This window comes from Caretta caretta, chromosome 15 (genome assembly GCF_965140235.1).
Source record: "Caretta caretta isolate rCarCar2 chromosome 15, rCarCar1.hap1, whole genome shotgun sequence".
Classification (NCBI taxonomy): Eukaryota; Metazoa; Chordata; order Testudines; family Cheloniidae; genus Caretta; species Caretta caretta.
This window is the reverse complement of record NC_134220.1, coordinates 2,175,005-2,199,462: the sequence shown is the minus strand read 5'-3', so window position 1 is coordinate 2,199,462 and position 24,458 is coordinate 2,175,005. Positions and strand designations below refer to the sequence as shown.

The following is a 24,458-nucleotide window of genomic DNA, read 5'->3' as shown; positions in this document are numbered from 1 at the left end:
GTGGAAAGGAAAACTCCAGTGTAGTTAGTCTGAACACTGCATGTGATGGTCTCTTCTTTGTGATGACAAGTTTCTTAATTATAATAAAATTAGCAAGTAAAAAGGAAGCTGTTATCTTAATTGATGAAAAATAGGACTGAGATAATGTTTTCCTGTTACTTTGTTTCTCAGTGCTAGCTATCAGTGCCCTTTTACAAAATCAAACTGAGCTGCTGGAAAATACCAGTAAAGAACAACTCTCACTCGCTAACTGGAGATAGGAGCAATGATAGATATTTCTAAAAAGCGTCAAAGATTTGTTTATATTAACTACTGAATATTTTTACCTGAGGCATATTAAATTGGTACGGTCTTCCTTTAACCAGTGGCATATTAAAACAGCAGAAACAATTTGACTTCTTGGTATGTTTCTTTATTGAAATACTCAAATTTTAGTCTCTAAGGTGCCACAAGTACTCCTGTTCTTTCTGTGGATACAGACTAACACGGGTGCTACTCTGAAACCTGAAATTAGTAGAGTATGCTGTTCAACATATTCATAAGTGATCCAGAAAAAGAGGTAAAGTGAGGTGACAAGGTTTGCAAATGATACTAAATTTCTCAAGATAGTTAAATCCAAAGCAGTCTGTGAAGCATTACAAAAGGATCACACAAAACTGGGTAACTGGACAACAAAATGGCAGATGAAATTCAGTGTTGATAAATGCAAAGTAATGCACAATGGAAGACATAAGCCCAACTATACATACAAAATGATGGGATCTAAATTAGCTGTTACTACTCAAGAAAGAGATCTTTGAAAATATCCGCTTACTGTACACTGGCAGTCAAAGAAGCTAACAGAATGTTAGGAACCATTAGGAAAGGGATTAATAATAAGACAGTAAATATCATAATGCCATGATATAAATCCTGATACACCCACACCTTGAATGCTGCATACAATTTGCCCCATCTCAAAAAAGATATATTAGAATTGGAAAAGGTCTGAGAAGGGTAACACACGTGATTAGGGGCATGGAACAGTTTCCATATAAGGAGAGATTAAAAAGATGGACTGTTCAACTTGGAAAAGAGATGGCTGAGGGGGGATATGATAGAGGTTTATAAAATCATGAATGGTGTGGAAAAAGTGAATAAGGAAGTGTTATTAGCCCCTTCATATAACTCAAGAACCTGGGTCACCCATTTAAATTAATAGGCAGCAGGTTTAACTCTCACAAAAGGAAGTACTTCTCCACACAGTGCCGTCAACCTGTGGAATTCCTTGCTGTGAAGGCCAAAAGTTTAACTGGGTTCAAAGAAGTTAGATAAGGTCATGTAGGATAGGTTCATCAACAGCTGTTAGCCAAGATGATCAGGGTGCAACTTCAGCTCTAGGTGTCCCTAAGCCTCTGACTGCCAGATGCTGGGACTGGATGACAGGGGATGGATCACTTGATAATTGCCCTGTTCTGTTCATTCCCTCTGAAGCATCTGGCATTGGCCACTGTTGGAAGACAGGATACTGGGCTAGATGGACCATTGGTCTGACCCAGTATGGCCATTCTTATGTAAGTGCAAAATTAAAGTTCATTCTTTACATTTCAAGAATTACTAATGATTGCAAGTACCTAGTGCTTTAATGGTAACCTGTAAAGATCATCTTAAAAGTTAGCCTTATGCCTTTTCTTTGTGCTGTATTAAGGCCTAATATGGGTGTGACTTAGGTAAAAGTTTCTGTAATTGTTTCTTTTACTTTAGAAATAACAAGAATGTTCTCTGACTCTTGCCTGTTTTGGAGTATTTTCTACAGGTCTCTGCCTGTATTGTATGTTTTTTAAATTAGTTATTGAAGTTAAATAGTTGTAAACAATCAATCTTTAGTCTGACTGAGAAGGAGTTCCCGTTGGTCAATCAGCTTTTGTTCTCAGTGGTGTAATTATTTCTCTAGTCATTAGTTGGACCTGGAAGACTAGACTAGAATTTCTAATGTTGAAGCAAAAACGCTGTTTGGGGGAAACAAATTTCCAGGCCTTCATATGCCATGAAGAAGCAGAAAAGGGGCATAAGTCAATTTTTATGTTTTCAGATTACCTATATTGCACAGTAAAAGTAAAATCAATAACATTTGTAACCTCTGGGTAAAACTCTTTGAAGAATAAAATTCTGAAATATGAAATCTAGATTGAAAGTCAGTCTGACCAAGCTTTTGTTTGTTCTAGGTTATACCACCCCGACTGCCCCCCCTGCTTATAGTCAGCCTGTCCAGGGGTACGGCACAGCTGCCTATGATACCACCACACCCACAGTTACTACCACCCAGGCTTCTTACGCAGCACAGTCCGCTTATGGCACCCAGCCTGCCTACCCAACCTATGGGCAGCAGCCAGCAACATCTGCACCTGCAAGGTAATGCACACAGTTTCATTTAATTTTTTCTTTTTAAATAAGGTTCTTTCTGCTCTCCTATTGCTGAGAAAGGTGGGCCTTTGACAGATCCAAGAGTAACACTGAACATGCTTGGGCCTACTCCTCTGTGCATATGCCTCTCCTTTTGCATTTTTGGTTTCAGCTTTGCTTCTGCTCTATCTCATAGCTCTTACAGTGCCTGGGGAAAGTGTGTACTTGACTTCCTCCTTTTGCACCCAGCAGAGGTTGCCGGCAATGTTACCAAGCTGTTGCCTAACACAGGAAATTCTACTGACCAACGAAACAGTGCAGCTGACTGTAGATGCAGTGCTATCAAACTGTGAGATAGGAAAAGTAGTGGAAAATTAACACTTGTTTCTCTTTTAGTTATGGGGTTACTTAAAGCAATAGTGTTGCCTAGCATGTCGTTCGGGAATGGGTGTATGTGTATGACTTGATACAAAATACTTCAACATTTTTGGCCCCCGTTGATAATAGGCCTCTTAGCTTAATTGTATGTTTAGCAAATGTAAGATTTTTCTTAACTTTTAAAACTCTTTTTAGTTAATCTCTAAATCAGATTGAATGTTAAACAAAACAAGCTGATGCCATCAGGTGGCAAAGCTTCTTCACCAGTTTTGTACTAACCGCTTACAAGCATAGTGCAAGAAAACCTAGAGTGGAATGGCTGAGTTAATTGGCTCTAGAATGTGATCTGTCTGGGGCTATGCTGGAGTTGGTCTAATTCTAACTTATGTGCTTTAGATTTGAGATTGCACCTGATTAATAAAGTAAATGGAAGCTGTAGAAAAATTGTATTTTTAATTATTGTTAATGAGGTAGCCAGTGATTTCTCTAGTAGTGGGAGAATGTATAAATTGCCAATCAAAATGTAAAAAGTCTTGGATTTAATGAATTCTGTCTGCTTTCACAGTGATGAAACTGATACTGAGTTGAAATTAAAATACATTGGACTACGCAATGGCAACTTTAGGTCATAAATTCCATAAACTAATATATCCTAGTCTTCGACTGGGTGTGCTTGGGATTATCATTACCTGTTGCAAGGAGAATTGGGACGGAGGGGAGTTCGGTACAAAGTGACTCCTCATTGCTGAACTTTGCTTTTAGACCTCAGGATAGCAGCAAGCCAGCAGAGACTAGCCAGCCGCAGTCGAGTACCACAGGTTACAGCCAGCCCAGCTTAGGATATGGACAAAGTAACTACAGTTATCCTCAGGTGCCTGGAAGTTACCCCATGCAGCCTGTCACTGCTCCTCCATCCTATCCTCCAACCAGGTAATTATTTCAGAAAATTAGAGTTGGCGAAGGTGGTGGTGGAGCATTAAAATTTGTTTGCTTGGATAAAAGTGCTGTTGCCTTTTTTAAAGGGACTTTCCTAGTGTGTAAAAACTTTAAATATTTTGGATTTTAAGCATTTGTTCTCTATAAACCTTCTTGCCATGTTTACAGATTATCAGATATTTTCATAAACAAGCTTACTTGCATCTAACCAGTCTTCTCTTCACTGCAGGGTCAAAGAGGAAAGAATACAGGGCTGTGATTAAATAAGTTCTAATCAAAGGATAGATATCTATAATAACAAAAGGCAAAAGTGACTACTCAAGAAAAATGTTTTATATAGAAATATTCACTTTTAACTCTTAAGTGTGAAAGCCACCTTTTAATTACATGTCATTGCCTCCTAAAACTTGGGGTCCTAAAGAGAGGACATTATTCAGGCTCTCTGTATTCCCCTTCAGTGTTAACTTTTAAAAATGCTGCTTCTGCACACGTCGTGAATCTCAGGTGAGTTGTTCATCCTGAAATGTAGAACAGACAGGCGTTGCTTTTGAAATTCTCAAGCATGTCTGAAAAGCCTACACATGCCAAGCAGAGAGACTTTATTTTGTTGGAAATAAAGTGAATTAGATTGCTCTTGATTTATAAGAAGCCAGGGAAACAAGTTACAAACAAACAAACCATATTACCAGCTGATATTTCAGAGTCTTCTAGATGACAGATATCAGTCATTCACTGAATCTCTGTTCGTTTTAAAGTGCACTGTCTCAAGGGGTGCAGATTTCCCACTTGGAAACTAATGATGATTTCCATGGCATAGTTATCTCTTTTTAGAGCTATGAGGGACTAGATCAGTGTTTTTGTTTTTAGCAACCCTTATTTTTTTTCCTATGCCTGCAAATCAGCCTCCGTAGGATGACCTCACATTTTAAATGACTTGTGTTATTACTTGCATTACTGTCTAGTTAGATACCGCTGCAGCCTAATGCGTGTTTCCAGGAGGCTTGATTTATCTTCCATCTAGAAACACTTCTTAATTCTTATGTCTTTCAGCTATTCCTCTACACAGCCAAGCAGTTACGATCAGAGCAGTTACTCTCAGCAAAGCACCTATGGGCAGCCAAGCACCTATGGACAACAGACTAGCTATGGCCAGCAAAGCAGCTATGGCCAGCAGCCACCTACTAGTTATCCTCCCCCGACTGGATCCTACAGCCAGGCTCCAAGCCAATACAGCCAGCAGAGCAGCAGTTACGGCCAGCAGAGTGAGTTTGCATAATGAAGCTCATCTAAGGAGGCGAGCTGTAATGATTGTACAATCTCAGTAGTACTTGTGGCACCTTAGAGACTAACCAATTTATTTGAGCATAAGCTTTCGTGAGCTACAGCTCACTTCATCAAGATGCATTCAGTTTTTTCCACTGAATGCATACGATGAAGTGAGCTGTAGCTCCGGAAAGCTTATGCTCAAATAAATTGGTTAGTCTCTAAGGTGCCACAAGTACTCCTTTTCTTTTTGCGAATACAGACTAACACGGCTGCTACTCTGAAACCTATCTCAGTAGTGTTTGTCAAGATATACTAGTAAATCTCTGAAGGAGGATTTCACTCGTTTAGCAGCTTGAGTATTTTCCAGCCAGCAGGCGATCTGCAAGCTGATAGTTCTGTAGACTTCTTTTACTGACTGTGGGTATACTTTTAAGTTTGACCGCAAATCAAGTGCTATGCATCCTGCTTTCAGTAGAGCCATTGTATTAAGACCCATGTCAAATGGTTAGTTAACAGTATTGCTAAAGTTCATGGTACTGAAGGCAGGTGCAAAGAGGTACAATAACTCCTTGCTTAATGTTGTAGTTATGTTCCTGAAAAATGCTACTTTAAGTGAAATGATGTTAAGCGAATCCAATTTCCCCATAAGAATTAATGTAAATGGGGTGGGGGTTAGGTTTCAGGGAAAATTTTTTCCCAGACAAATACTATATTTTGTGTGTGTACACAAATACACAGTACAAGTTTTAAACAGTTTAATACTGTACACAGAAGTGATGATTGTGGAGCTTGGTTGAGGTGGTGAAGTCAGAGGTGAAAGAGGGTGGGATATTTCCCAGGGAATGCCTTACTGGTAAATGATAAACTAGCACTCCGCTGAGCCCACAAAGGTTAACGAGGTTAACGCTAGCCTCATACTCTACAAGGCAGCACAAATGGGGGGAGGGAAGACCGCATGGCAGAGAGAGAGAGACAGACACACACACACACAGTGTGTGAGAGAGACACGCATTGCCCCTTTAAGTACGCTGATCCCACTCTAAGTACCTTGCCTTTTTAAGTAGATCAGCAAGTTGAGACAGCAGCTGCTGCCAGCAAGCTCCCTCCGTCCTCAGCCCTGTAGTGTCTCCCCCACCACACACACTCTGGAAATGGGGTAAAGTAGCTAGGGGCAGGAGCGGGGGGAGGGGGACACCCTGATATTAGCAACCCCCGCACAGCAAGCAGGCGGCTCCCAGGAGCTGCTCCAAGGCAGAGGGCAGGAGCAGCACAGGGCAGTGGGGGGGAGGGACAGCCGAACTGCCTGGCAATTGATAGCTTGGTGGGCAGCTGCCACACAGGAAACTTAGGGGAGCTGATAGGAGTGCTGCCGATCCACCCTGGTTCCAAGCCCCCACCACTAGCTCCAATGGGCTGCTCTTTCTGTAAGCAGTGGACAAAGGATGCTGCTGCCAAACAACATTATAAGGGAGTACTGCGCAACTTTAAACGAGCATGTTCTCTAATTGATCAGCAATGAAACAATGTTAACTGGGATGACTTTAAGTTAGGAGTTACTGTAATCGGAACAAGCACTTCAGAATGAGTCTGACTTTATCTGCTTCTGCTTTAATATCTACAATACAAACTCTCCTCAGGTTCATTTCGTCAGGACCATACCAGCAACATGGGTGGATATGGACAGGAATCTGGAGGCTTTTCTGGCCCAGGAGAAAGTCGGAGCATGAGTGGCCCTGATAACCGGGGAAGGGGAAGAGGAGGATTTGATCGTGGAGGCATGAGCAGAGGTGGGCGGGGAGGAGGACGCGGTGGAATGGGGTAAGAGCAAATCTTTTCTCCTTTTACCTAATTCTGTTTTACCCATAGGATTTGAAATGGAAGGAGCGGCTGAAAGATGACATTTCAAACCACACTTCCATGGAGAATATTTATTAATAGTGAGATTGTTTCTAGTCCATGGAAATGTCCTCCTAGGGGAAGTAGGGGCAGGATCACTTTTTTTCCTGCAGATTGTTGGGTTTGGGGGAATTAAGGGTTTTATGAAATAAAGAACTTTCAGCTCCCTTCATGGTTATTCAGAGGTGAAATCCTCTGTGGGATTTAACGATAACTTTGGATAGAACACACACAAACCTTCCAGGAGATCCAGGTTTCACTTTCTTTGCCTCACTATTTGGGGTCTTGACGTTTCAGGTATGTACATGGCAGAAGCCTAATGTCAGCTGTTTTATACAATGTTTCCCCTCAGCCTCTGTTTGCACTAGAAGTAGCACTTGGAGCTACTGTTATAAGTGAATGTATGGATCAGTTTATTGTTGTTGAAGCCACAGCTCTAGAGTGGCTTGGTTGGAGTGTGAAGAAAAGCCCCAAGAACACCCAAAGATCTGACTTGACTTCCAGGACTGCTCCCCATTGGAGCTTTCAGGTGATCTAAATCAGTTTGGCCATTTTAACTGATGGCATAATCTGGTTTAGTAAACCTATTTGTTCAGATCAGTAGTTTATAGCTCCCTGTCTCTGGTGTCTGTTTTAATGAAGGTGAGGATGATGGATTAATTATCAAGGCTAATATAAGGAAGGTTTAGCTTTGTGTGTGTTCAATCGCTATGAAACTTACGTTTAAAGCTATGCAGAGTTTCATTCATACAGATTAGAAATGCGGAGATGGAAGTGCAAAACATCAGGACAAATCTCGGTAAAATGTTGCCACATATATTTGTATGGCTGGGCAAGTGAGTCAACAGCCTTAGATAAAAGTGCAGCATTTATTGGCGACTTGTTTTAGAACCCCATTTCACCTAGAAATTGGAGAAGTTACTCTGTCATTCTGCATAGCTTAGCTAAAATGAATCCAAATGGTCTGAAATCTTTATTGGAGAAATACAACTACCTGGAACTTATATTTTAAAGATAAACACTTGTTCACATGGAAACATTACTGATTTCATAAATTGGCTTGAATGGAACAGGATTCCATTGTTCTATATAAAGATTTCACCCATAATATATTTATTTCTAATGTTTTTAAAGTAGATGTAGACACTTGAAATTACTATCATCACGTCTTAAAACTTGTAGCCATTTTGGTGCTGTTCACTGCAAAAGATTCATAATTTTTTTCTCTAATTTCACATCTGTAATCAAAGAATAAATTACTTCTGTAGTGATTTCCAACTGAAAGTCTATTAAAGAGGCTGCCAGCTTTTGGATGTAGTTTTTCTACTGTCCATAGAAAAGGTGGCCTTTCCACGAAGCAGTAGGTTGAAAACCCAGGGGGCAGGGTAGGGGAACTCGGCCCTTTTATCATGTTGTGGTGATGGATTTCAGTGTCTCTTGCAGGTAAGGAGCTCAATGTTATTAACATGCCCTTTTTCATTGACTCAATTATTTTATATTTTCATTGGCTGTTAAACATGGAAACTTTTTAACATGCTTTGTCGCATTTATATGCTACAGGTTACAAAGTGAGAGCCTTGTATACACTTCAATACTTAAAAAGTACCCGTACTCAGTACTCAGCCGGCAGCATAATGAAAAGTGGGACTAGACACGGTGTCCATATGGAGAGGAAAAATATACATAGAATATTTTTAACCAAATGTATTCATTGTATAAATGGAATCCTTCTGTAACTTTGGTAACTGCATACTGGTATAATACTTTAGAATTGTGTAACATTAAAAAGTGTAAACATGTGTGTTTAAAAAGAGAGACATTACATATATGGTGTGTACTTTTTTTAAAAAAAAAAGGAAGCAAAGCTGCATGCAACAGCTTGGAATTGTGTATTTAAAACCTTTTTAGAGATTAAAGGTGCAATACTGGCTAGCAAATAGATGGCTCTCTCCCTCCTCTCTTCCCTCCCTCAAAACAACACCCCCACCCAGAAAACCCTTTTCAGGTGGCATTTTCCTAATTAACCAGCACTTGGAAGCAACTGAAAACTAATAGCCTAGTCTGTGCTTTTGTATTAAAAGCTAGAGGCTGTGATTTTTGCATTGGCACACATTAAAATCTTAATTTCTGGTTTGTGTCCATAAAGCTGCACCCCCAGGCCTTTGAGCCCTGATATATTCTGTAAGTTCTTCTTCCACAGAGACTGTTAAATCCAGTAGTGACCTCAATGTATGGCTTTATACTAAGGTTTTAGTGGAAATGTCATCTGAACTGTGTTCTAGGTATTACATATGGTTGTCTCCTGCCTTTTTAACTGTTAATGTTAGGGACCCAGGAACTCAGTTTGCTCTCCTGCTGCAAGAGGCTGAGGGTGCACCTTTATGTACATACAAAGGGGAGGGAGTTGACCTATAGGTGACTTATCTTTTTTTTAAAAATCAAACACAATTTGAAAATCTCTAAATGTTTTTGCCAAGTATTGTACTGTTAATACCAATACAAGTAACGAAAGGGTACAGCAGCAAAAGTGGTGTCTAAACCAGACAAGCAAGGTTGTGCGTAAAGGAAATTTGAGCAAGCTGCCCTGAAGAAAGGCATAGTGACGAGATGAGAGACAGACAGACAGATGCATTGTTTGGAGATGTTTAGCCAGTGCCATTCTTCCCAGTGAGCCCCAGAGGCTCAGAGCGGTACTGGCTTTTTAAAGGGAAAGGCCTTCATTTCTTCGTTTATCCCCCCAGCAGCGCTGGAGAGCGAGGTGGCTTCAATAAGCCTGGTGGTAAGTTTTTGAGCATTACAATGGATAGTGTTTAAAAAAAAATCAGTCAGTTTTTAGAAAAAAAATATATAATTTTTATTAGTTTCATAAGTGGTTAAAAATGACATATACAACAAGACTTTAATGGGTACTGCCGGCAATGCCTAGGGGTATAAGGTTAACCTATGGTTACAAAACAAAGGGTAACTTGAAGTATTGAGAAACTACTTTTGTAATTTGGGGAGAATAAATTTAATTTTGTTTGGATTTAATAAAGAAAAATAACTTTTCTTATAAATATACACTGATTGGCCCAGTAAAGCTAAAGAAGTGTAATAATGGTTAATGGTTTTAAAGGCTGCTAAAAGTAGCAAACTGATCACAAAAAAACCGTAAAAAGGTGCATTGCTAAAATTTTTGCAATGCAGGTCAATTTGAGTTTAACCAACACCATCATATGGTGGTTGTAAGTAGATAGATTTGTGTGTGTCGGTTTTCAGCCTGCAAGACGTGCACTAACAAAACTTTATATGATTTTTTTCCTTGACTGGCAGGACCCATGGAAGAAGGACCAGATCTTGATTTAGGTAATTTTGAATACTGTTCAGAATATCACCTGTGCATGCTGAAAAGAAGGATTTCTCACTTGTTCTTCCTCCCCAAGTGAAGGCAGTCATTCACATTGCTTGTCCGCAAAGGTTTATCTGCCTTATTTCTTCCCTGCCTATATAAAAAGTTCAGGGGCATTCACCCTCTATATCCCAGTGTCTTGATCCATTTCTTCTACTTTCTTAATTAATCCAATAGTTGGGCTGGCTGATTTAAATTTTGCAAAGATTCATTTGGATGCTTATCCTTCCCTTCATGAAAGAGGAGAGTATTTAAGCAGCATGTCCATGGGTGTTCAGATATACCAGGCATCTAATTTCAAGCAGTATTGAAATAACTACCACACAGGCATATACTAGCTTTACTTTTCTCTTCCTTTCCTCCCTTCCACCACCCATAGCCTGTGAATTTGTAGTTTTTTTCCTTTCTAGTCCTGTAAAAATCTGCATTTTGTGTCTGTTGCTGTTTCCAGGATCAGCTTAGGTCATTGCCTATATAATTGTACAAAAGATGTCAAATCTAATTTGCACCTGCAGTTGGATATCTGTTTTTGCACAGATCTCAAATTATTGCTCAAAAAGACTTCCATTATATCAGCCACCCAATTTTGGCTACAGTTTCTCATGGCACTTTAATGGTATACATCCAGCCATGGCAAGAGACCAGACCAAAATTCCCTTATGTAGGAGGTCAGTAGGAAATAAATCAGCTGATTATTTGGAAAGGATGAGCTTTTTTACAGATACTTTCTTAGTGATCAGTATGTGGTATGGCTCTTCCTTATGTATAGAGAAGGTGCCACTGAATCCCCATGTTGTATGGCTGGATTTTCATCTGGCATTTCCATAAATATACAAGTATTTACCCTCACTGAAAGAGAGGTAGTAGTCCATTTAGGAGATTATCACTAAAGTTGACCAGATAAAACTGAACTCTGTCCATTATCTTTTGTGATCACCTGGTATAATGATACTTCTGTGAATTTGATCTCCTTAGGCCCACCTGTAGACACAGATGACGATTCAGACAACAGTTCAGTTTATGTACAGGGACTGAGTGATGGTGTGACCCTGGAGGAGCTGGCAGACTTCTTCAAACAATGTGGTGTTGTCAAGGTGGGTATGCATGGGAAATACAACCTAGGTGGAGCTACTGTAAGGTGAGTGCATAACTGGTTGGAAAATTGTTCACAGAGAGTAGTTATGAATTGTTCACAGTCAAGGTGGAAGGACGTATCAAGTGGGATCAGTTCTGGGTCTGGTTCTGTTCATTATCTTCATCAATGATTTATGTAATGGCATAGAGTACACTTATAAAGTTTGGGGGCTATACCAAACTGGGAGGGTTTGCAGTTGCTTTGGAGGATATGATCTGGACAAACTGGAGAAATGGTCCGAAGTAAATAGGATGAAATTTAATAAGGACAAATGCAAAGTACCCCACTTAGGAAGGAGCTGTCAGTTGCACACATACAAAATGGGAAATGACTGGCTAGGAAGGAGTAATGCAGAAAGGGATCTGGGGGTTATAGTGGATCACAAGCTAACTGAGTCAACAGTATAAGATTGTTGCCCAAAAAAAAAAAGCAAACCTCATTCTGGGATGTATTAGCAGGAGTGTTGTAAGCAAGACATGAGAAATTATTATTCCGCTCTATTCAGCGCTGATTAGGCCTCAACTGGAGTATGGTGTTCAGTTCTGGGTGCCACATTTCAGGAAAGATGTGGACAAATTGGAGAAAATCCAGAGAAAAGCAACAAAAATCATCAAAGGTCTAAAAAACACGACCTATGATCGAAGACTGAAAAAAATGGGTTTGTTTAGTTGGAGAAGAGAAGACTGAGGAGGGAGTTTTCAAGTATATAAAAGCTGTTACAAGGAGAAGGGAAAAAATTGTTCTCCTTAACCTCTGAGGGTAGGACAAGAAGCAATGGGCTTAAATTGCAGCAAGGGTGGTTTAGGTTGGACACCAGGAAAAACTTCCTAACTGTCAGGGTGGCTAAGCACTGGAATAAATTGCCTAGGAAGGTTGTGGAATCGCCATCATTGGAAATTTTGAAGAGCAGGTTAGACAAACACCTGTCAGGGATGGCCTAGATAATACTTAGTCCTGCCATGATTGCAAGGGACTTAAATGACCTCTTGAGTTTCCTTACAAATCTATGCAGGACCGCTGGAGTGTGGAACAATAACTATCTCACCGACTAGTAGAGTGGGATGGAAATAGAGCTGTGATTCTCAGCCTTTTCCATACTGGGACACCCCCACCCAGTGTTTTCCAGGCAGGACCACCTCCCATATAGCAGTATGGTCCCAACCCAGCATGCTGAGAACCCCTGAAATAACTAGCAGAGTTATATTCCAGAAGAGCCTTTTAGGACTTGTCTTTCAGTGTCCATTTCAGGTTTCTGAATTCTACTGTAGTTGTGCCCTCTAGGTGGGATAGGGGGTTAGTCACATTCTTTAAGGGATTGGGGAGGGGCAGGATTTGTGTGGATTTGCTCTTTCCTGATACATATAACTGTATAACTGAAATGGAGTATTTGACCTCTACCTCAGAGGAATTGGGGGTGATTTTAAGAGTAGTGGAGAAGGATATCTTGGGAATCTTTTGTTTACAGTTCATTCAATTTATTGCACTGCATTTTGAAGTGTGATTTTATTTTCCTGCTAGATGAACAAGAGGACTGGGCAACCTATGATAAACTTCTATCTTGACAAAGAAACTGGAAAGCCAAAAGGAGATGCCACAGTGTCCTATGATGACCCATCAACTGCCAAAGCAGCTGTAGAATGGTTTGATGGCAAGTGACTGGAATTAACTCTTGCTTCTGATGAGCATAGTTTTGACTGGGATTTATTTCATAGAATAGGTGCCAATTTTTCCAGGTGCTGGTGGATGCTTGACCCAGCCCCACCCCAGCTTCACCTATGCCCCGCCCCCATTCCAACCCCTTCCTCAAAGTCTCTGCCCCAATTTTGCCCCCTCTCTGCCCTTATTGGACCCCGTCCCCAAATCCCCGCCCTGGCCCTGCCTCTTCCCCCAAAGCGCACCGTATTCCTCCTCCCTCCCAGTGCTTGCTGCTGCAAAACAGCTGGGAGCTGGGGGGAGAAGCAGGATGTGGCATGCTTGGGAAGAGGCGGAGCTGGGGCAGGGGCGGGGCGGGGAGCTGCTGGTGGGTGCAGAGCACCCACCGATTTTCCCCCATGGGTTCTCCAGCCATGGAGCACCCAGGGAGTCGGCGCCTATGTTTCATAGCTAAGTATTTGGCTAATTCAGAGGATAGAAAAGTGGGGTTTTATGCCCTTCACATAGGGAGGCCCTACATACATACATATGCACGCACGCACAAACGCAAATCTTGCTTGGAAAGATGTTACCTGGGAAACGTTCTGGTGTTAGTCAAACCAGATAAGCCAGCTCCCTAAGGCGCTAACTTCAAGTAGTCTGGGCAACTCGGTGTAGAGTTTCTTTGGTTCTACAGGTCAGAGATGGAATTCTCCCCCACCCTCCAGCACTTAATAGAGGGACACCTTTCCCTTTGATCAGTGACTATGGAAACATGTATCCTGTAGGATGCATGTACATGGTACCCAAGCCCTATTCCCCCTCCAGTAGTGGAAGTTTGTGACCATGTAAGCAAGCCACACTTTTCTGTCTTTTTTTCCTCCCAGGAAAAGATTTCCAGGGGAGCAAACTCAAAGTTTCTCTCACTCGGAAGAAGGCGCCAATGAACAGCATGAGGGGTGGGATGCCCCCACGTGAATCACGTGGATTGCCTCCCCCTCTGCGTGGAGGTAATGTTGGCCAGAGTCTGTATGAATGAGCTGAATTCCCCTGGAACCTTATTGTGCAGAGCTGGGGTGTAGTGTACACCAAGCAGCATAGTTCCCTCTAAGGTGCGCGCCTGAGGGAATGAAGGGCTGCGCACCTAATTAGTGGAGCCACGCAGGTGTGGCTCCACTAATTAGATGCCTCATGACCCTGCAGAGAGAGAACATGGAGAAGGTGAGCTGGTGGGGGGAATAGGGGGTGAGATGTGGGGGGAGACATGAGTTGCGACTCTGGTCCCGACTGTCTCCCAAGCAGCCCCAGTTGTGCTGTGGGTGGCGGCCAGGAGAGATGGGACAAGTGAGTCTCTCCCAGGCAGCCCCATCTGGGCTGTGGGCGAGAGACGGGAGACACAAACACCACAATACCAGTAAGAACTAACATTTAACTAAATGTCACTTTTTAAATGTCATATTTGTTTCACAAAAAGGAAAGGGGGACTTGTGGCACCTTAGAGACTAACAAATTTATTTGGGCATAAGCTTTTGTGAACTACAGCTCACTTCATCGGATGCATGCAGTGGAAAATACAGTAGGGGGATTTTATGTACACAGAGAATATGAAACAATGGGTGTTACCATACACACTGTAATAAGAGTGATCCGGTAAGGTGAGCTATTACCAGCAGGAGAGAAAAAAAAAACCTTTTGTAGTGATAATCAAGGTGTGCCATTTCCAGCAGTTGACAAGAAGGTGTGAGGAACAGTAGGGGGAAAAATAAACATGAGGAAATAGTTTTACTTTGTGTAATGACACATCCACTCCCAGTCTTTATTCAAGCCTAATTTAATGGTGTCCAGTTTGCAAATTAATTCAAATTCAGCAGTCTCTTACAGTGTGTATGATAATACCCATTGTTTCATGTTCTCTGTGTGTATGAAATCCCCCTGCTGTATTTCCACTGTATGCATCCGATGAAGTGAGCTGTAGCTCACGAGAGCTTATGCTCAAATAAATTTGTTAGTCTCTAAGGTGCCACAAGTACTCCTTTTTCTTTTTGCGGATACAGACTAACACGGCTGCTACTCTGAAACCTGATATTTGTTTCACTGTGTTAAAGATTACCCCATGTCATGTGTGCTATTTACAGATATATGCATTTTGCAGAATTTTGCTTCTGCTTTTTCAATGTAAAAAACTAGTGGATAGATACAATCATCAAATGTATTTAGCTTCATTTTCGTTATTTTACCGCTGATTATACCTGAATTTTGTACACAAGTCAAGCTAACTGAATACAAAAAGTACAAACAGGATTTGAGATGTGCTTTATATATGACAACTGCTTTTATTCTTCCAAAAAAGAGATCCCTATAGATAAGTAGTTCTGGCTGGAGAATAACTGCAGTAACTTTGGTTTGTTTTTTAAAAAGAATCCAAATAAATCATCTCCTCCCCAAAACTATCATTAAAAATCACATTTAATAACCATTTCTATAATCACAGAAGTGACAATGTATTATTTATGCCTAGCTTTTACATTGGCTGGCATTTCGGAATTGCTTGTCTGGTACATAGGTTAATTAATCTAGTTCCTAAAATTAACGGTATCTCCACCAGCTGCTTAAAATGTTTGGATTTAGCTTTGTTTCGGAACATGTACTACAGCTTTAAAGTTTGATTTGCAGTATCCCTCTTGTATTTTCTAACCTGTCACGTCCCAGCCCCTGCTTCGGGGCTGCAGTGGCCAGGAGAGAGGCCTCCAGACAAGTTTTAGAATTCATTTGAGAGGTATTGGAAACCATTAAGGCCAGATCTTTGCTATCTGGTATAGTTCTGGCTCTTTAGAGTACTCTCATTGACTCCTGAGTAGCAAGCATTTGGTGCTAGGTGTTTTGTAGGATGAAGACTTTATTTGCAAATTATTTGAAGCAGGGATCTGTCTGCAAACTCTGAAGCGATGTGTTAATGTGCTCCATTTACTTAAGGCTGGACTTGTAAAAACTTAATGAGCCTAGTCTGAGTTTTTGAGTTGGCAACATGCACAAATTACAGGAGAATTTTGCCTGTTTCTACAGGGCTCTGTTTCACCATAACCAACCACTTGATAGGTTTCAGAGTAGCAGCTGTGTTAGTCTGTATTCGCAAAAAGAAAAGGAGGACTTGTGGCACCTTAGAGACTAACCAATTTATTTGCGCATAAGCTTTCGTGAGCTACAGCTCACTTCATCGGATGAAGGAGAGCGGGGGGGAGGAACCTTTTGTAAGGCTCCCCACCACCACCCCGCTCTCCTGCTGGTATTAGCTCATCTTAAGTGATCCCTCTCCTTACAGTGTGTATGATTACACCCATTGTTTCATGTTCTCTGTGTATATAAAATCTCCCCACTGTATTTTCCACTGAATGCATCCGATGAAGTGAGCTGTAGCTCACGAAAGCTTATGCGCAAATAAATTTGTTAGTCTCTAAGGTGCCACAGGTACTCCTTTTCTCTTTGCAACAACTTGATGTTTTACTTCCTGTTGTATTTTCAGTGTTGTCACTTGTTTGTGGTTTGTTTGCTGTCTGTGTCGCTTTATTATTACTTATTTTTTCTGTTCTATGTGTGTGAAGTTTTAATCAAATTAAGAGTTGACATTCTATAGAAATTGTATAAGCCTGAGTGAATGCCTTTTACTCTCCTGTCCAGTATCAGAAAATACTGTATTAATACTTATGAGGAGAGAATGACTATTTCTAGTTGACTCCTAGATTTGTTTAGTATCTTGAAGCTGAGCTATGTGTGCAGATAATATACATGCAAGAGGTATAGTTTTGTGGACTGCAAAAGTCCGTAGCATGCTAGTGTTTTGGCAGATTCTTAATTTTCTGAGAGCAGCTTTCTCTGAAGATTTAGTGGTCTATGGGAGTAGGTTATTAAATTGGGCCTCTGGCACACATTTTTTATGCTTTCACTTAATGGCTGTGTTTGTTTTATCTATATAGCTGTTTTCAGTATGCCACATTTTGGTGTGTTTACTAGCTTGATTTGTTAGAAAGGATGATAAAATGCATGTACTCCACTCCAAGGAGTACATAATCAGCTCCTCTCCTAAGATAGCATGGGCTATAACTGAGTCTGGGTGGGTCCACAGCAGTGTTGCCCCACATTGTGAGAAAACAGTCACATACAGAGAGTCTGCTATTTCAGTGTAATACAGCTATCCGTGTTAATTTTCTTTATTTTAATTTTCTTTTTATTTGATTTCATATTAAACAAACATCTTAAGCAGTGCACCTTGTTAATTATCCCTTGTTTTAATATTTTTTCTTCTTCCATACCTATAACTTTTTAAAAATATATCTAGGCTTTTTGTTTGTGTTGGTGGGCGGTGGCGCACATCCACATTACCTCATTATTGGTGCTGCACATAACAAAACTCATTCCACACATGGATGTAAAAAATTAGAGGGAACATTACTGAGCAACACCCTAAGTTGTGGAGGTGACCAGAGTCTGCATTGGAATTAACTGACTTCTTTCTTTCAGGCCCAGGGGGTCCTGGTGGTTCTGGTGGTCCAATGGGCCGTATGGGAAGCAGAGGTGGAGACAGGGGAGGCTTCCCTCCAAGAGGACCGCGGGGTTCTAGAGGAAACCCTTCTGGAGGAAACGTCCAGCACCGAGCTGGAGACTGGCAGTGCCCCAATCCGTAAGTGTTTGCATTACCAACTAGGCTGATCTGTTAACACCTTTGTGCCCTGTAGTCCTGCATGTAAACCCAGATGCCTTCTTCCTTACATGATACCTGGCACTGCAGCCCACTCGGCTTTCATCTCCTGCAGAATGTCACAGGCCCCATCATACTAATAATCATGTCACCAAAATGCCTGGGTATTTGTCAGTTAGGAAATGGCTCATTTGGGGCCAGAACTTCTGGTAATAAAGTACAGTTCAAATTTTGAAAAAATAAGCTGTTGAATTTACTGTAATTGAGAGCTTGAACTAAGCAGAGATGCATTAGTGATTACATACAGTCCTTGCCAGTTTAACATCTCTGTCATATTAGAGGTAGCAATATTATTTATTAGTATTGCAGTAGTGCCATTGTGCTAGGTGCTGTACAAACACAACAAAAAAGACAGCCCCTGCCCCAAGAGGAGCATAGTTGGAGCAACCACATCATTCGGTGTAATAATACATTGCTATTTTTTTGTACTGGCAAAGCAGATAAAAAGGGCTGTGTTAGTGTGGTGCAGATATTAACTAGTTAGTCCTCACAAACCCCAAAGATGGAGAAATATGGGCTGGTTGACTTGCTCACTTACAGACTCAGTATCAAAGTTGAGAACAAAATCCTTACATTTGTCTCTTGTTCTGTACTAGGACCAGCGTCCTTTCCTAGATCAGTTACATAGCCATTAAAAGTTATTAAGGTAGATCTTCAAATCTTGTTTCTCATTCAGAAACTTTTTTTTTAAAGTCTTCACTAACTGATGGTTCTGTCTAGGGGCTGTGGAAACCAGAACTTTGCCTGGAGAACAGAGTGTAATCAATGCAAGGCTCCTAAACCAGAAGGCTTTCTTCCACCCCCCTTCCCACCTCCAGGTATGTGTGTGGCACAGCTTTTAGAGAGGAGCTCAAGGTTATTCCCAGAGCATGGGAAATGAGTACTTAAGATGAACCACTTCCTTTGCATATGTGATTGACATTGCTTATACAGTGTTCTCAGGGACTGATCACTAGAGGTGGATAATTACTGGGTAAATAACACACTCTTGGAGCTGTAGAGGCAGCAGTTTGTGGTTCTGTTCTGCCTGAGATGACTTGCTCTCACTTTCCCACTATTTCTGTGACTCTTTCCTTGCATCTGTCTGCAGCAATCCAGTTTCCTACAGGCAGGCGTACACTATTGCTTCAGTCAATCTAACTTGCGTTGCTCAGGGGTGTGAAAAAGACTCGTGACGCAAGTTACAGTGACCTAAGCGCTGTCCACACCGGCACTGTTGACTGGAGACTCTCCCACCAACGTAGCTTCCACGTCTCGCAGAGGTGCAGTAATTATGCTGAAGGAAGAGCGCTCTCCCTTCGGCATAGAGCGACTTCACCAGACATGCTATAGCAGCGCAACTGCACCAGTGTAGAGTTCTGCTATAGACCTGCCCTATGACACTGTCACTTTATGTGGCTCCCAGCCAAAACGGCCTCTAAATCAGCCATCTGCCTCTCAGGCTTTCCCAGTGGATTTCAGGATAGCTCAAAATTTTCAGTGGCACTTCTGTAAACATGCAGTTCATGCAGTGTGGCATGAGCCACGAGTGGCTGTCTCCAGCCCAGAAAGTGGCCTGACGTTTCTTCCTGGGCATCTGTGCTTTGTTCCTGCAGCTTGTGCAATGTTGCCAGCATTCATGTTTTTGACAAGGGCCAGCAATTTTGGGAAGAGTGAAAAGTGGGTTTCCTGCCCTGTGACTGGGGTGGCTGCCCTCTTCATGGTTCCACTGCCAGGCCTTAAGCTACCCGCTGCCTCAAAGCTGCATGCACACGTCTTGTACTGCTTCTTCTTGAGTTGGGTCTGGAGGAAAGTTAGAGATGATTTAATGTGAAAGGACTAAGTTTGCAGTCCTGGAAATCTGTCTAGAGCAGGCATGTTTTCACCTTAGAGAGCCCTGGTTTCAGATGTACATGGTGACATTTTTCTTTACCAGGTGGGGATCGTGGCAGAGGTGGCCCTGGTGGCATGAGAGGAGGAAGAGGAGGCCTCATGGATCGTGGTGGCCCTGGTGGAATGTTCAGAGGTGGACGTGGTGGAGATAGAGGCGGATTCAGAGGAGGCCGGGGTATGGATCGAGGTGGATTTGGAGGAGGAAGACGAGGAGGACCAGGGGGCCCACCTGGACCTCTTATGGAGCAAATGGGAGGCAGAGGCGGCAGGCGTGGAGGACCAGGAAAAATGGACAAGTATGTAGGAGAGCAAACTAAGGAACCTGGCAAAAGGCTAGGACAGAGGTGGGGTGCGCCCCCTAGGGGGGTGGGAAGGAATGTTTGGGGGGGTGCTGCTGGGGCCCACCCAGCACCACTCCTGGTTCTGGCTGCTGGCTCCGCTCCCGGGCTTGTGCTTGGTGCCCCAGCTACCGGGCTTGTGCTTGGTGCCCCAGCTACCGGGCTTGTGCTTGGTGCCCCAGCTACCGGGCTTGTGCTTGGTGCCCCAGCTACCGGGCTTGTGCTTGGTGCCCCAGCTGTGGCCCCAGCCTCAACCGCCTTACCAAGTGTCCGCATCCCCCCCTCCTGGAGCTGCTGCCCTCCTCCCAGCCCCAGCTTTCATAGAATCATAAAATATCAGGGTTGGAAGGTCACCTAGTCCAACCCCCTACTCAAAGTAGGACCAATCCCCAACTAAATCATCCCAGACAGGGCTTTGTCAAGCCTGACCTTAGAAACTTCTAAGGAAGGAGATTCGACTACCTTCCTAGGTAACACATTCCAGTGCTTAATCACCCTCCTCGTGAAAGTTTTTCCTAATATCCAACCTAAACTTCCCCCACTGCAACTTGAGACCATTAGTCCTCGTTCATTCATCTGCTGCCACTGAGAACAGTCTAGAGCCATCCTCTTTGGAACCCCCTTTCAGGTAGTTGAAAGCAGCTATCAAATCCCCCCTCCTTCTTCTCTTCCGCAGACTAAACAATCCCAGTTCCCTCAGCCTCTCCTCATAAGTCATGTATTCCAGTCCCCTAATCATTTTTGTTGCCCTCCGCTGGACATTTTCCAATTTTTCCACATCCTTTTTGTAGCGTGGGGCCCAAAACTGGACACAGTACTCCAGATGAGGCCTCACCAATGCCGAATACAGGGAAACTATCACGTCCTTCGATCTGCTGGCAATGCCCCTACTTATACATCCCAAAATGCCATTGGCCTTCTTGGCAACAAGGGCATACTGTTGACTCCTATCCAGCTTCTCGTCCACTGTAACCCCTAGGTCCTTTTCTGCACAACTGCTGCCTAGCCACTCAGTCCCTAGTCTGTAGCGGTGCATGGGATTCTTCTGTCCTAAGTTCAGGACTCTGCGCTTGTCCTTGTTGAACCTCATCAGATTTCTTTTGGCCCAGTCTTCTAATTTGTCTAAGGTCCTCTGTATCCTATCCCTACCCTTCAGCGTATCTACCTCTCCTCCCAGTTTAGTGGCATCTGCAAACTTGCTGAGGGTGCAATCCACACCATCCTCCAGATCATTAATGAAGATACTGAACAAAACTGGCCCCAGGACTGACCCTTGGGGCACTCCGCTTGATACCGGCTGCCAACTAGACATGGAGCCATTGATCACTACCCGTTGAGCCCGACAATCTAGCCAGCTTTGGGGGGAAGAGGGGTAAAAAGTTCAGGGACCACAGGGCTAGGATGATTTGATAACTTCGAATAGGTTTTGGGGTGGAGGCGGGGAATGAAACAAGATCTGATGTGATCAAAGGTAAGTGGAGAAATAAAGCTTAGAAAATCAGTAACTCTTGATCAGAAAGTTGATGGGGACAGGAACAAACACTGAATAATGAAAATTGTGTTAGCCTCCTCTTGTGCTAGGAGTGTGCATAGAATCCTAGAAATCTTGGGCTGGAAGGGACCTCGAGCTCATCTAGTCCAGCCTCCTGTGCTGAGGCAGGACAAGTAAACGGTACACCATCACCGACAGTTGTTTGTCTGATCCAGTGGTGGGGATTGCACAACCTCCTTTGGAAGCCTATGCTAGTGCTATAGTTAGAAAGTTTTTCCTAATATCTAACCTAAATCTCCCTTGCTGCAGATGAAGCCCATGACTTCTTGTCCTGCCTTCAGGGGACATGGAGAACCATGGATCCCCGTCCTCGTTAGAACAGCCCGTAACACGTCTGAAGACTGGGTCCCCTCAGCCTTTTTTTCCCCAAAGACTAAACATGCCCTGTGTTTTTCACTTTTCCTCATAAGTCAAATTTTCTAAACCTTTTATCATTTTCCTCCTCGGTCTAATGGAAAGCAAGGTTGTGGGTGTGTCCTATGAGCTATAACCAAACAAGTGGTTTCTTTTTTGTAGGGGTGAACATCGTCAGGAGCGGAGAGACCGGCCCTACTAGAGGCAGAAACCTGCAGAGCTGCATTTACTACCAGATTTATTTTTTAAACCAGAAAATGTTTTAAATTTATAATTCCATATTTATAATGTTGGCCACAACATTATGATTATTCCTTGTCTGTACTTTAGTATTTTTCACCATTTGTGGAGAAACATTAAAACCAAGTTAAATGGTAGTGTGCTGAGTTATTTTTTTTCCTTTTAAACAAAATGGTTGTTTAACTAAAACTAAACCAATGAGAAACCATTGTTGTGAGCATGCTCAGTATCATTGTTTGCAAAACCAGGAGGAGGAGAACTAACTGTAACAATGTTAATGGTTGTGATGTTTTTTTTAAATAAAATTCCAAATGTTTATAAACTTAATACTTCTCAGCCTCTATTCGACAGCACTCTGAACATCTCCACCTGGAGGGGGCATCGCAAACTCCAGCTCTGTGGGCTCTGCAGAAGAGGCAGTGAGTTTCACTCATGAGTTGTATGTATTATATGGCTTGTAATCCCTTGATATTGAATGTTGCCCTGTAGGGAGGGAGCAGGGATTGAAATCTACCCTGAAAAGATTGAACCAGCCCTGACGCGTATTTGGCAAGGCAGAGCAGACACCTTAACCTCAAACTGTAAAGTGCTAGGAGGACAGAATTGAACCCACCATTTCAAACGATCCGTTGGGCTTCAGAATTGCACCCTGCCTGTAAATAAAGACGTATTGCTGGGTATGCCGTGACTAGACTTTTTGTAAATAGTAGATGAACGTTTAAAGTTCTCTCTGGTAGTGTTTTCATTTCATGTATACCATGCCCACCATCTTGGTATCTGAGTGCAGCTAAGAACCAGTGTTCTGTTGAAAACATTCAGGACAAGGCAGCCCAGTAAGTAGAAATGTAGGACTGTATGAACTGGAAGGGTAAATGAAATCATCTCTGAAAGTAATACAGGCAGTGTGGGTTGAAAGTTCAAGCAAGATTACTACACTGAAACAGCAGGCGCCCTGTGAATACAGGCTCTGAACAGGAAACACTGTTCAGTCTCCATTGTAACTAATTTATAACACAACCAATTGAATAATATCCTGGGGTTGAGCTTGGTCTTCCATACCATGTGCCTGTGACATATCAATAAAACAAAACATGCAGACTCAAACGTCACAAAATAGGCTAGAAGCAAAACAACAACCAACTTGCACTCATTGCCAGAATGCTGTTTCTGGTGTGAAATGCAGTGCTCTCCAAGCTTAATTATTTCTGATCTCACAGAGATGAGACATATATATATAAAACCAAGACAGGATGCCTCTCAGGAAAGTAGGATTCAGTGCTGGTGGAGAAATCCAAGAACAGGTCATGGCACAAGCACCAGATTAGTGACCGGCCCTGTATGTGTTCCTTTGTGCCAGGCAAGTATCTAAGGAAGAATACAGGTGCTCTAATAAGTTTCTGTAAGTGACACTTTCTTCTAATTCCTCAAGAGTCCAGCCTGCGGATAGTTGGGTGCTTTGCTGCTGGACTGAACCATTTCTGTTAGAGCTAGAACTGAGACCACAGCTATTTATGGTGATTAAAAATCCCAACTCATTTTGCAGAGTGGGAATTTTAATTGTCTTGTCAGATGAGATATTTCCTTACCTCAGACTGTTAGTGGTAGCTCTTCATTTCCCTCAGGGAAGAGGTGACTGCATTTCTGTGTATGTGTGTGTATTTATCCCTACATAAACCTTATAACTGTGATAAAGTAACAGAGATTGTCTTGCTGTTATACCATCATCAAGTCAGCTAATGCATATGGTTGTGAAAGTGCTGTAGTGCGCCCATGTAATCTTCCTCATTGCCATAACGTTAAGGCCCACACAAGAAAAACAAGGGGCCTTAAACTAAAACTCAGTTCTCATGGAGAAGTCTTTCCGCCCAGCCTCACACCTGGGATCACAAACTTCTCCGGGCGACTGATAGCTGAATGCGGCTTGTGACAGACCTCCCTCCTCAACTCTGCACGGGAGGGACCCGTCTCCTGAAAGATGTGAAGAGGAAAGCTACCACTCCTCTTCACGTCGGAGAGACTGCCGAGACTCATCAAGCCCTCGGATCACTACCACTTCCTGCTTCTCCACGTGGGCACCAATGATACTGCCAAGAATGACCTTGAGCGGATCACTGCGGACTACGTGGCTCTGGGAAGAAGGATAAAGGAGTTTGAGGCGCAAGTGGTGTTCTCGTCCATCCTCCCTGTGGAAGGAAAAGGCCAAGTCAACGAATGGCTACGCAGATGGTGTCGGAGAGAAGCTTTGGATTCTTTGACCATGGGATGGTGTTCCATGAAGGAGGAGTGCTGGGCAGAGACGGGCTCCACCTTACGAAGAGAGGGAAGAGCATCTTTGC

General features: G+C 42.6%; 1 protein-coding gene across 5 annotated transcripts in view; it reads left to right on the top strand.

Annotated features, from left to right (window-relative positions):
- EWSR1 (EWS RNA binding protein 1) overlaps window positions 1-22,449 on the top strand; it is a 39,637-nt gene extending 17,188 nt beyond the window's left edge. For 3 of the 5 annotated variants that reach the window (XM_048821075.2, XM_048821074.2, XM_048821072.2), the window contains 13 exons: window positions 2,205-2,391; window positions 3,523-3,690; window positions 4,747-4,958; window positions 6,600-6,780; window positions 9,600-9,637; window positions 10,171-10,203; window positions 11,222-11,340; window positions 12,900-13,029; window positions 13,901-14,023; window positions 17,529-17,688; window positions 18,487-18,584; window positions 19,682-19,934; window positions 22,045-22,449. In XM_048821075.2, the coding sequence (XP_048677032.2) occupies window positions 2,205-2,391; window positions 3,523-3,690; window positions 4,747-4,958; window positions 6,600-6,780; window positions 9,600-9,637; window positions 10,171-10,203; window positions 11,222-11,340; window positions 12,900-13,029; window positions 13,901-14,023; window positions 17,529-17,688; window positions 18,487-18,584; window positions 19,682-19,934; window positions 22,045-22,084 (1,742 nt within the window). In that variant the 3' untranslated portion in view covers window positions 22,085-22,449. The remainder of the gene's footprint in view (window positions 1-2,204; window positions 2,392-3,522; window positions 3,691-4,746; window positions 4,959-6,599; window positions 6,781-9,599; window positions 9,638-10,170; window positions 10,204-11,221; window positions 11,341-12,899; window positions 13,030-13,900; window positions 14,024-17,528; window positions 17,689-18,486; window positions 18,585-19,681; window positions 19,935-22,044) is intronic. The other 2 variants (XM_048821076.2, XM_048821073.2) reach the window with 1 other exon arrangement.
- Window positions 22,450-24,458: the final 2,009 nt, after the last annotated feature.